This window comes from Argiope bruennichi, chromosome 9, assembly GCF_947563725.1.
Source record: "Argiope bruennichi chromosome 9, qqArgBrue1.1, whole genome shotgun sequence".
Classification (NCBI taxonomy): domain Eukaryota; kingdom Metazoa; phylum Arthropoda; class Arachnida; order Araneae; family Araneidae; genus Argiope; species Argiope bruennichi.
Genome location: NC_079159.1, coordinates 2,395,318 through 2,407,574, shown reverse-complemented (window position 1 = coordinate 2,407,574; position 12,257 = coordinate 2,395,318). Strand labels below are relative to the sequence as shown.

At 31.9% G+C, this 12,257-nt stretch overlaps 1 protein-coding gene across 12 annotated transcripts in view; it reads left to right on the top strand.

The window, feature by feature from the left end:
* LOC129983646 (zonadhesin-like) overlaps positions 1–10,409 on the top strand; it is a 143,765-nt gene extending 133,356 nt beyond the window's left edge. For 11 of the 12 annotated variants that reach the window (XM_056093202.1, XM_056093206.1, XM_056093199.1 and 8 more), the window contains 4 exons: positions 1,606–1,788; positions 3,387–3,569; positions 6,866–7,048; positions 9,120–10,409. In XM_056093202.1, coding sequence (XP_055949177.1) covers positions 1,606–1,788; positions 3,387–3,569; positions 6,866–7,048; positions 9,120–10,246 — 1,676 coding nt within the window. In that variant the 3' untranslated portion in view covers positions 10,247–10,409. The remainder of the gene's footprint in view (positions 1–1,605; positions 1,789–3,386; positions 3,570–6,865; positions 7,049–9,119) is intronic. The other variant, XM_056093198.1, reaches the window with a different exon arrangement.
* The last annotated feature ends 1,848 nt before the right edge of the window (positions 10,410–12,257 follow it).

Here is a 12,257-nt window from a genome sequence, read left to right as displayed (position 1 = left end):
TGATGTATTCACATAAAAGCAAATCCTTAGCAATGCAACAAATTATAGAGGATAAGAGAGTACTGCTTTTTTAAATGAATTTCCGTTTATTTCAAAATAATTATCCTTTTGTAGAATTTAAAATTAGAAATATTATCAAGTAACACGCCTTCTTATTTATGAAATTATCCCTTATTTATGAAAGGTGCTTTTTTTATGAAATGATCTTATTTATGAATAATGATGAAGTGTAAGCTTTCTAAAACTTTCAGTACAAACTTTAAGGATGATAAAACACGAATAGATAAATATAAATTATTCTATAATGTCTTGTGTGGTTTAATTGAGGTCACTTCTCAATCCATCGAGAGGTCAGTACAATCACCTGATATTTTGCTTTGATTTTTTAAGTACCATGTAAAGAGTCCCTCTAAAACAACTATCTCGGTGATTTTGATGAGAATCATGTGCTGAAATCTCTTTCGCCAATGTCCGAGGGGTGTTAAGTTCATATAGAGAAACTTGGAATAATATTGGGGATTATATTTTTAGAAATTTCTGTAATTTAAACACAAATATTTTTCTCACATTAAATTGTTGTTTTCTTTCCCTTCTTGATTTCCATCAATCTAAAGTATTTACTTTTGCTTTAATGTTTTATAACTTTACTCACTATCATGCTTTCAAGGGTGATTAGTCGTTGCTATCTATCACGTGTAAGCACAAGTTATATCACACTATAAAATTCGAAACTGAAGTTTCAAAATTTCTTGTTTATCATTTCTAGTTTAATAATGATCGATTATTGTGCTTTTCACTGCGTAGCCGAAACTGGTTTCCTTCCTCTACCTCGTTTCACGCCAAATGAACTGATCTCTTCGAATTTAGAAATCATTTTTCGCATATCATTTGTGTTTAGTGGACCCGATTTTATGGATTTTAATGTCTGAAACTTCCTGATAGCTGTAAGTGGACAGTCATCGCTCTTATAAAAAAGCTTCTAGAGCACAGCGCGATCCTTCATAGTCAGAGTAATGATGAAGCATTCAGGAAAAGAGCTGGTGCTCTACATTTTTATTGCAGCTAATGTCTACAGTGCTCATGTCACGTGTAAGTAATTCGCATATCTCTCGACAATGTGAACCTTGACCGTGCTATCTATAGGCACATTTAGGAGCTATTTTTTTTCTTTCGCCAAACAAAATTCCATTGCCTCACGATTTTTATACTTAAATATCAAGACATTCTGACCAGTAGTTTTAAAATTATCGATTTTTGAAATCGTAACTTTAATTATAATTACCCTATACATAACATTTTTATAAGCACATCTTTTAACAAATTTTATAATGTGTAATTAAATTTGAACCGATTGCTCGCTTGTTGAGGTCTTGTGAGACTTTTTCCTTGAATTATTTTTGAAATAAAACTGTTTTAATCGTTCTTAGTTAGTTGCTTACTCGCTTGAAACAAAAAATTATTTGCAGTTCATTAAATAATAATAATAATAATAATAATTTCAAAACAAAAAAATATTTTTGTGCGTTTAAAATGAATCAAAAGAGAAGCATGAGATTAAATACAAAACCTCATTTATATAAAAATGACAAAATGCATGATTTCCAGAATGCGATGGCATGAACGAGGAGGTGGTGCCCTGTGCCAAACCCAAGACTTGCAACACATGCCTCATCCGAGGCAATTGTAAGTTGAAAAGGTGCGAAGCTGGCTGCGATTGCAAAAGTGGCTACTACAGGGACGACAGCGGGACGTGCATTCCCCAGGACCAATGTCCTGGAGCAACACCTCGTAAGTACTGGCATTGAGAATTTACCACCTACGAACCATTTTTGGCAATCAGCTGCTTTATGTTGGTTGGTTGATAATATTGGTTGTATTTATATTCAACTAAATATCTAATTCGTAACTTTATGCCCATGACTCTTTTAACAGTTTTTCAAAGAAATAATTTAAAAAGTATATTAATGAGTATTTAAAAAACAAGTAAAATGAAGAAATTAAATTATAATGAATAAATGTTCCTCTTCAAGTCAGGTGGCTCCTTCCGAGTTCTTCAAAATGTTAACAATAAAGAACGCTAATAATAAAGGAAAAGGAATGTATATGGAGAATCGTTGTGCAGCTTCTAGAGCTACCACATTTGACACAAATGGTCTTTAGAGGGTAGGACTATTTGGAGAAATTGCTTCTAGAAAATTTTAAATAACTAAAAAATAATTTTTATGCAATTTGGGTGAATACGCCTGAGGATATGAACTGCATAAAATTAATTTTTATAAAGTTTTCAATTCAATTTTTAACAATATTGTTTGAATAATTTCTAACAATATTTTGCATTATTGCAAAGAAATTAAATCCGTTTTCACTAAATATTTAATTTTGTTATTTTTTTCCATTATTGAAAGCTGAAGTAGAAAGTTTCAAACTATTATCTGAATTGTTTACATGAGGAACTATAAAATGAATTAACAATACCGCTAAAGACTGCTTAAAGCTAGAAAATGGTTACTTTTCAATGTCGCCGAGACATTATAGGGATGTTCATGTGTACTATAAACAAGAAAGATATTAGGTTATTAAAATTTGCCTATCGCAATTTCAAGCTTAAATATATTTTAGTATGAATCTCAGGAAATATTAAGTTATGCATAACGTATTTAATTGAAACTTAGCACAACATATTTTTTTAGAGAACTAGCTGATCGGCGACTGTTTAGGAATGTGACGAAACTTTAGAAAAATGTAACATATTTTTATGAAATTTAAATAACAGTTAAGCTTTAAAATGTCCCTAAAACCAATTGCAGTCATTTGTATAAAATAAGATTCGAAATAAATTTGAAACATATGTTTCTTACATTTTTTTTGGCTACGGAAATCGTCTACTGGGTGTACGGAGAAACAAGCGCAGCATGCTGAATTACTGAAAATTATACTTTATTCCAGGAATATTTTAAAATTAGGGAATGCAGGTATTAAATACAACTAAAATGTATTTTTGTAATGAATAGCACTTGCAGACAGTAGTAACACTAGCAGGGAATAAATCGCTAAATAGGAAAATTAATAATCCTTAACTCGCTCTGCAATCATCACTCCAAAGAGAGAATTAATTCTGTCTCCTACAAGATGTGACCATGCTTAGAATTATCCAGAAGAATCACATAATCTCGATTCTTAAGAGAAACGGAGTCAAAAATCTTGAAATATCCAGAACTTTCGTTTTGGTTGCCAAATGGACAGAAGTCATTCGGCATCCATTGAGAATCACTGTAGATCTCTCTCTCTCTCTCTCTCTCTCTCTCTCTCTCTCTTTTGGAATAAGTTTAACATGACATGTTGGCTATATTACAGATTCGTTACAACGTTTTTTCTTCCCTGTATAGAATGTAGCGGCGAGAATGAAGAAATAGTGTCTTGCGCGAAACCGAAATGGTGCAATACGTGCGGCATCCGGGGCAATTGCAAGTTGAAAGAATGCGAATCTGGTTGCGACTGCAAGAGTGGCTATTACAGGGACGACAACGGAGTGTGTATTCCTCAAGATAAATGTCCCGGAGACACACCTCGTAAGTACTGGCATTGAGAATTTATCCCCTACGAATCATTTTTGGCGATCATCAGGCTTGCCAGGAATATTTTTTGCTTTTAATTCTCTTTTAGTAACTTCATGCTCATGAATTTTTTAACAAACATTTTTTCAAAAAAATAGTTTCAAGTTATATGTGAAGAAAAAGTAAAACGAAGGAATTAAATTATATTGAATAAAAGTCCCTTTTGAGTTCTTCTAAATGTTAACAATAATGGAAGATAATAATGAAGGAAATTGAATGTGTGTGGGTAAGCACTCTACAGGCTAGACCGTTGGATCTCGAGCTATCAAATTTAACACTAGAGGGTAGGACTGGTTGGATCGACTGCTTCTAGAAACTTTAAGTTAAAATAAGTTGATTCTATGCAGTTTTTGATGATAACTTCTGATGATATAATTTCACATAATTAGTTTTTAGACAGTTTGGTAGTTAAATTTTTAATGATGTTGTTACGATAATTGTGAACAATATTTTTCATTATTGCTAGGAAATTCAACCCTTTCTTCCATATATTTAATTTCGTGATTTTCTTCAATCACTGAAAGCTGAAGCAGAAAGTTTCAGACTATCATCTGAATTGTTTGCATTAGGAACAATAAAGTGAATTTACATTACCACGAAAGACTGCAAGTAGCTAGAAAATAATTGCTTTTCAATGTCGCGAAAACATTATAGAGATATTCTTGTGCGCTATAAAAAGGACAAATATTCGTTTAATAAAATTTTTCTATCCAAATTTCAGTCTTAAATAAATTTTATTAGGAATCTAAGGAAAATTAAGTTTTGCACAGGGTAATTAGTTGAAAATAAGCACAACTAATATTTGTAGCAAATTAACTGAACGACAACTCTAAAATGCATTCTTATGAAATTTAAATAACATTTAAGCTTTAAAAATGCCTCAAAAGAAATTACAACCATTTGAATAAAATAAAAGAAACCTGTATGTACATATAGTTGAAAAAGTAAGTTTGCTTGATATTTATGTAGCTGTGCATTCTTAACAGATCCGAAATAAATTTGCCTTTCTTAACACTCAGGAAAGATTTAAGGCGCTGTTAATTTTTTTTACAATCCCTTGAAAGATATGAAATGAGGGTTGAAATATTAATAACTTTTCCACCACAATTTTTTAACAAATCATTGCATTAAAATATTCTCAAATCATCTTAACATTTAAAAAATGTTTTACGGTGACATAAAGTTTATTGTCGCACATTCTCTTATGGTTTTTATCCATTTCTTCAATGTAAATTTAAGCATAATATCCATCACTTTCTTGTTTTCGACGGAATATTTAACTTCTTCTCACTAAAAAAGATTTTATTTCACTTAATAAATTTATTAGATTTAATGCAAATGGCGAAGATTTAGAGCAGTAATTCATGAATAAATTATTAATTAAACTTAAGGGTTCTAAAAACATTTAAGGGACTGAAAGTAACATTTCGAAAAAGGTTAGATATACTAGAATCAGCCGCTATATATGATCAAAAAGTGGAACTAATATAGAGTGAGCAAAAGAAAAATCCGTAAAAAGTTTAATAATTCATAAAAAGTGAACAAAAATAATGAAAAACGGTATGCAGAGTTAATATCTCCAAGTCAAAGGAATTTCTTGGAGCAGGAAAGAAAAAAAAATCTCATTAAACAGCCGATAGGTGACGCTAGTGTAGTGAAGTCAAAGAAGAGATACAGAAATAACGAACAGAATGCTTCTAAATCGTTTATTCCACAGGACCACCACCGCAGGCCACCATATCGCATTCGACGCGAACGTTTACTTTTGAGCGAGATGCACTTTCTGGCGCAACGTTTATACAAAATAGAGCAAATAGTCATATTGCTACTGCGGGCATTTTTGATACGGATGTTTGGGAACGACGAAGATGTTAAAATAAATTGCAGGTTCCCTTGTTCTACACTGGCCCCAGATTCGACAACGGCAGATTTCTGCGAATGGTGATACTTGAAGTTCCGACCGTATTGGTCCGACCATCGAATCGTCGGAATTGCAGACGCTGTCCTACTCTGCACAATCTGAAATCGTTGACTCGCCTGCAATACATTACCCCCGCTGGAGGTGGTCTTGTGGACTTCATACTGCTGTAATAAACGATTATTACAGCAGTATAATTCTTTTCATTATTTGCGCACTTCTTCTTTATTTGTGTACATCAGCGATATCTGTTGATTGTTTTTGATTTTTTTTAAACCTACCTTAAAAACATTCCCGCTATCTGGGAATACTAATCGTGCAAACTTGTTTTTTATTTAAGTTATTTTTCCAGTTATTATGAATTTTTTAAATTTTAACATAGTTTTTGTTCACCATTTGTAACAGTCGTGTTAAGATCATATTCGAGACATAGCTGAAACAAATAAGTAAAATTGCAGTGCTGGAATGCGAAACCTTCTTTTACAGTTTGGCATTTCCGATTGCAAAAATATATGGGAAGCCGCAGAATATAAATTTATGAGAGCATTCATTCCTTTAAAAAATCGTGCCCAAAAAGAATAAAAAAAAGTTTGCTTGTTATACCACTAAGCGGTTACTGCATAATAATGTAAATGCAGGTAAGTACTGATAAAAAAACTACGAATATCATTGAAAAGTAACAATGCTTCGTGAAAAAGCAATATAGAATATCGCTTCGAATATAATGATTAAAAATGAACAAATGAAATAGAAAACGTTTGTAACAAAAGAACTGCATAAATCATATTCTCTGGCTATTTTTTATGATCAGGACAAATGAATTTTGGCTATGGACATCGTCTATTGGGCGCACAGTGAAACAAGCTCAGCATTCTAGATGACTGAAAACTATGCTTTATTCCATGAATATTTCAAAATTGCGGAATACAGGCATAAAATATACTTTTTGTAAAGAATAGCGCTTGCAGCCCCTAGAAACACAAGCAGGGAGAACCGCTAAATAGGAAAAGTAATAATCCTTTACTCGCTCTGCACTCATCACTCCAAAGAGAGAATTAATTCCGCCTTTTACAGTCCACCCACAAGGTGTGGTCATGCATAGAATTAACCAGAAGAACCACCTCATCTCCGTTCCTAATAGAAATAGGGTCATACTTTTCGAAACATCCAGAACTTTCGTGCTCGGTGCCAAACGGACACTTAAGTGCAGAGCTCATTCGCATCCATTAAAAATCTCTTCTTGCAATCTCCCTCTCTTGCAATCAGATGAACGTGGCAGGTTGGCTGTATTACAGATTCGTTAAAACGCTTTTTTTTCTCCTCCCTCTTCTAGAATGTAGCGGCGAGAATGAAGAGATAGTGTCTTGCGCGAAACCGAAGTGGTGCAACACGTGCGGCATCCGGGGCAATTGCAAGTTGAAAAGCTGCGAATCTGGCTGCGACTGCAAGAGTGGCTACTTCAGGGACGACAGCGGAGTGTGCATTCCTCAAGATAAATGTCCTGCATCTAATCCTCGTAAGTAGAAAGATTTTTGTTGTTGTTGTTGTTTTGAAATATGTTTACGGAGATTAAGGATAAGGAATTTTGAATGTCTCCACGATTCTAAATGACTTTAAAACGCCATTGTTTTGTTAACTGGTTGACAATTATTCATATTCAATGTACATGGAACAAAGATTCTCTCTGAGCGTTTTATTGCAGTGAAAGATTTTCTTGGCGAGTTCCGGTTCTGCCGCATATACGAACGGGATTGAACCTGAATTCATTGTAAGATTCACTTTTTCCCATCCAATGACAATAATTGGCAACAAAGAAATGGCGGTAGTTAAAATATAATTCAGATCAATAAAAAAAGTTTATAATGTTTAGTATTTGCGTCGGTAATCTTTGCTATTTTGCTACCATTTTCTAAAAGCGGAAAACGAAGTATATCCGCTTACGTATTTTGTGTTTGTATGTGCGTGAACATTTCAGAATGTATGTGGGAAAAGGATGATAATTTCTCATTTTCTTGCTTTTTGTGCTGGCCTATTCAGGCTTGTGGCTGAATTTCAATTTTCCTTTAGTGTATCGCGAGATCTGAAGTGTGTTACGACAGATATGGTCATACTGAACTTCGTTTTTTATTTCTTACTTTGTAAAAATAATTAATTCGTATTTATGAATGTTTACGTTCCAAGAAAGATTGGGTAATTTAGATTTTATTACAACAGAAAAAAATGACAGAAAAAATTAACTACAATTTTCATATTATTAATGTACTTGGTAATAAAAAGCAAGGAGAGTGTAATTCTTAATTTTTTATTTTATGAAATAACTATAACACATATAATTTAATAATTTATACAAATATTGATGGGAATGATGTGATGTATGGTAAAACTAATATGAAAAAATAGATTTTTGCAAAATTTTGTATTTGTGATACTATTTAAAAGAAAGAAGGAAATGAAGTGTTTATTTTCGGCACTCGTTTGATGCCCGAAGTTTTATTGACGAATAACATTTAAATGCTTAAAAAAGCCTATTCGTTAAATACTTCAATTAAGGTTTCTTTTACTTATGAAGAAATTTTCTTTTCGTTTTTTAGGTTTAGGTAAACTCTGGTATTCTTAAATAAAATCGCAATGTCTTGAAAATCTGAAGGCAGTTATTGGAAGAGGGTCGGCTGAAATTAAATAGTATAAAAGTGGTTTTTGTCTCTAGAATCTTGATTCTCCTTAGCAGAATTTTCAGGAAAATAAAGGCCACTTAATTTTATCATTAATAATATAACTTTAAATTAAGTTTACATTTAATTACTTTATTTATTTTAAATTAAGTTATTATAATCTTAGTTAGAAATTTCAAGCCTTTTTTTTCATTTAGAGAGGTAAAATAGTTATAAAATATAAACATTGACTATAATCATTCTTTCCTTCTATAATGACTTTTGTCATAAATTTAGTTTCATCATTTGATTGAATCGGAACAAAAATATCATATGAACTAAAAGTCATTTCAAATTGAATAATTTTACCAAATGTTTCAAAAAATTCATCTTAAAACTGTAATAATCCTTTTTGTTAATCTTCTTTCAACTTAAAATGAAATTCCTACTGAAATATTGAAATCCGAGCATGATTTTTTTATAAATTCAGTAAATAACCGATTCAGTTTTGCTATTTGGTGTGTATAATTTATGATTTCTTTTGGCCTGCCACATTATGTGTTAAAAATGATCGTTAAATATTTGATAAATGTTATGCTAATGCGTTTGACTTCTTCTTCTTCATCACTTTTCAAAACTCCTAGCCTCCCTAACGTGAGATTTGTAATTGAGGATAACAGAATTAATATTCACACGATACACATATTCGTTAAATATTTGTTAAAATAAGAATTAAATCGATAATCTTCCAACTCTGATTTGTCACTGAGGCTATCTCACATTTTATAATAACCAATGTTGTTAGTGAAACTCTATTGTATATTGTGAACATATCCTCTCTCGTGAGTTTAGTTTTTACTTTTGAAATCATTGCCGAAAAATACCGAATGAATTTTTAATTTTTAAATAACTACATTTATCCTAAATTTTTTTCAGCTGAAGATTCTCAACCAGAACCTGGAAATACGATAGTGCCAGGTAGTGAAAATGACTCTTCAGTTGAATCGTCATATTCAGAAGAAAGCTTTTCATCAATTTCAGAAACACAATCTTCCGAATCAAGTTCGACAAGCCAATCTTCTAATATCCGAAAGAGGTCATCAAGTTCCGAAAGCTGGTTTTCAGATAGTGAATCTGGCAATGAAATCGATTCCGAGAAAAATTCCTCAGAGGAATTGGAAGCAGAATATTCATCGATGGCAACAATTGCTACAGAAGGGTCTTCCGATATGTCCTCTGATTCTGAAAAGAGCTCTTCGAGATCTTCATCAGAATCAGGAATGTGGTCTTCAGGTTCATCTTCGAGATCAGAAAGAGAATCAGCGGAAAATGAAATCGATTCTTTCGATGAATTGATAGTTTCTGAAGACAAATCGTCGTCGGATTCGGAATCGGGATATTCAACAATGTCATCTGATTCTGAAAATTGGTCTACTAATATGTCATCTGATTCTGAACAGAATTCATCGAGATCTTCATCAGGATCAGGAATGTGGTCTTCAAGTTCATCTTCGAGTTCAGAGAGAGAATCAGCGGGAAATGAAATCGATTCTTTCGATGAATCGATAGTTTCTGAAGACAAATCGTCGTCGGATTTGGAATCGGGATATTCAACAATGTCATCTGCTTCCGAAGATTGGTCTACCAATATGTCATCTGATTCAGAACAGAGTTCATCGAGATCTTCATCAGGATCAGGAATGTGGTCTTCAAGTTCGTCTTCGAGATCAAAGAGAGAATCAGCAGAAAATGAAATCGGTTCTTCCGATGCATTGACAATTTTTGAAGACGGATCGGAATCATCGTCAGATATGGAATCGGGATATTCAACAATGTCATCTGCTTCTGAAAGCTGGTCTGCAGATGCGTCAGATGATTCCAAAATGAGTTCATCCAGTTCATCATCAGGTTCTCGAATGTGGTCTTCAAAAATATCATCAGATTTTGAAAGCGACGAAGAGGAACAAGAAAACTATGATGAAGTGATTTATGTAGACGACGGAAATGGATTCGAAGAGTATTTTTATTCCTGGACAGAAGTTGAAGGTAATGACGAAAATTAAAGTGGACATTTTTGCGTAGGTTTACACAGCTTCTATTGAAAAGTTTTAGATTATATTCTAATAACTATATGGCATATATAGAGAACTGTTTATTCTAAAAGAATAGTTATCTTCGTCTGTATGGAAAAATTTATTTAAGTAATAAAGCTTTCTAGATTATGAATTGAACTTTATTTCTTTAATCACTTGTAGGTGTGAAAGTTTAAACAAAATGATGATATCAATGCAAGGTTAATAGAAGGCGTTATTCCTAAGAAATATTTTATCAGCTTTGAAACTTTTTACTTTTGTATCTTTATTTATTTGTTTTGCTGAATCATTAAATTTGAATGCTAAATCTGAAATCATTATTTCAAATATCTTAAAAAAACTAACAAAGTTGATGTCTTATGATCATTATTAAATTAAGCGGCGCGAAATAGGAAAACACTCCAATAAAACGTACGAATACACATTCATTACAACGAAAAAGACGTGCGACTAATGTATGCATTATTATGAAAAGTTTAATGATGAAATATAAAAAGTTTGAATTTTTACTTTTAACGGTTGATTATCATTGTTTACACAACAATAAATGTAATTTTTTTAAAATTCTTTATGACCTAATAATCATTAGCTGAAAGGCCAAACAGAAAAATTCCGATCATTCAATCGCAGTAACCTATAGCCTAAACAACCTCGAATGATTAAAATGATTATTACGATTATAATCTTTTAGATATTATTTGAAATTTATTTAGCAGCCGCTCACTTAACTTTTAATTTTTTCGGTTTCTAAATAAAACTACTGTAAATAAATTTCCATATGAATATTAATTCAAATAATTTCAAGATACTAAATAAATTCCTCCGCAAATTAAAACTCGAAATTTTAAATTGTTTATTCAAATCTAGACTGTTATATAAATCTTGTTCTAAATATAATTGCGCTAAAGTAACAAAAATAATCTTTGATAAGTTTTTTTTTACGAAAATTATTCTATATAAAGTCTTTTAATAGATGATTTGGGAAAGGTTTCTAAACATTTTCAGTTCAATTGTAACAAATTGTTTTTCTCAATTATAAGTCTCTTTTTACTAAAGCAAATAAATTCCATTTCGATTAATAGACATTTGTTATCTTCTTTATCAAACCATAATAACCTCTTTCAAAAATACAACATTTAACACTATGCTTTATCGGCTGATGTATTTAAACGATTGAAGCGTCTAAGCTACAACATAGTACCTCAGCATTTGAATACCCCCTCCCCCCCCGAAAAAAAAAGATAATCACCATCTTTGAACACACACACACACACACACACACAAAAAAAAAATGCATATTTTACACCCGTGTTGAATGTGTCAAAAACTTAAATGCCCTATACGCTTTTTTTTATCTTATGAATAGAATTTTGTAATTTTTCATTTGTATTCTTGCTCGTAAAATAAAAGATTGTGTTTTAACAATAATCGTGATTTCAATATCAAATCCGATTAAAATACGATCAGCTGTTTGTGAAACACCAGGAATGTCAATTTCTTCAACTTTTAGAATCTTATTGGTAATTCTACTTCTATTACTGTAGATATAAAGGTATTCGGTATTCTTAAATTACATCCTCCATACCTAAAAACGTGCCATGCGCTGTGAATATAGAAATATTTTTGGGGAAAAAACTTATGAAATGTCTATAAATATGTGTTCAGTACATAACTATTTCAATAAATAGTTCCTTACTTCTATCAAATTTCATAAAATCAAATAGGTTCGTGTTTTTACCACAGAATCATAACTTTCAAATTTTATTTGGGTTTTCCTATGTGCTAGATATTAGCAGAGATATACGATCATCCAATGACAGAAATGTTTTCTCTTTCCCAATATTTCAATGTTTAAACATGCAGAGAATTCCTTGCATAACTATTTCACCTTCTGCAAATCACAACATGATGAAAGCAACCCTTATCTCTCAGAAGAACTGCGTTGTTTCGAAAGTCCCCAGCCATTGAAAGATTAGACTCT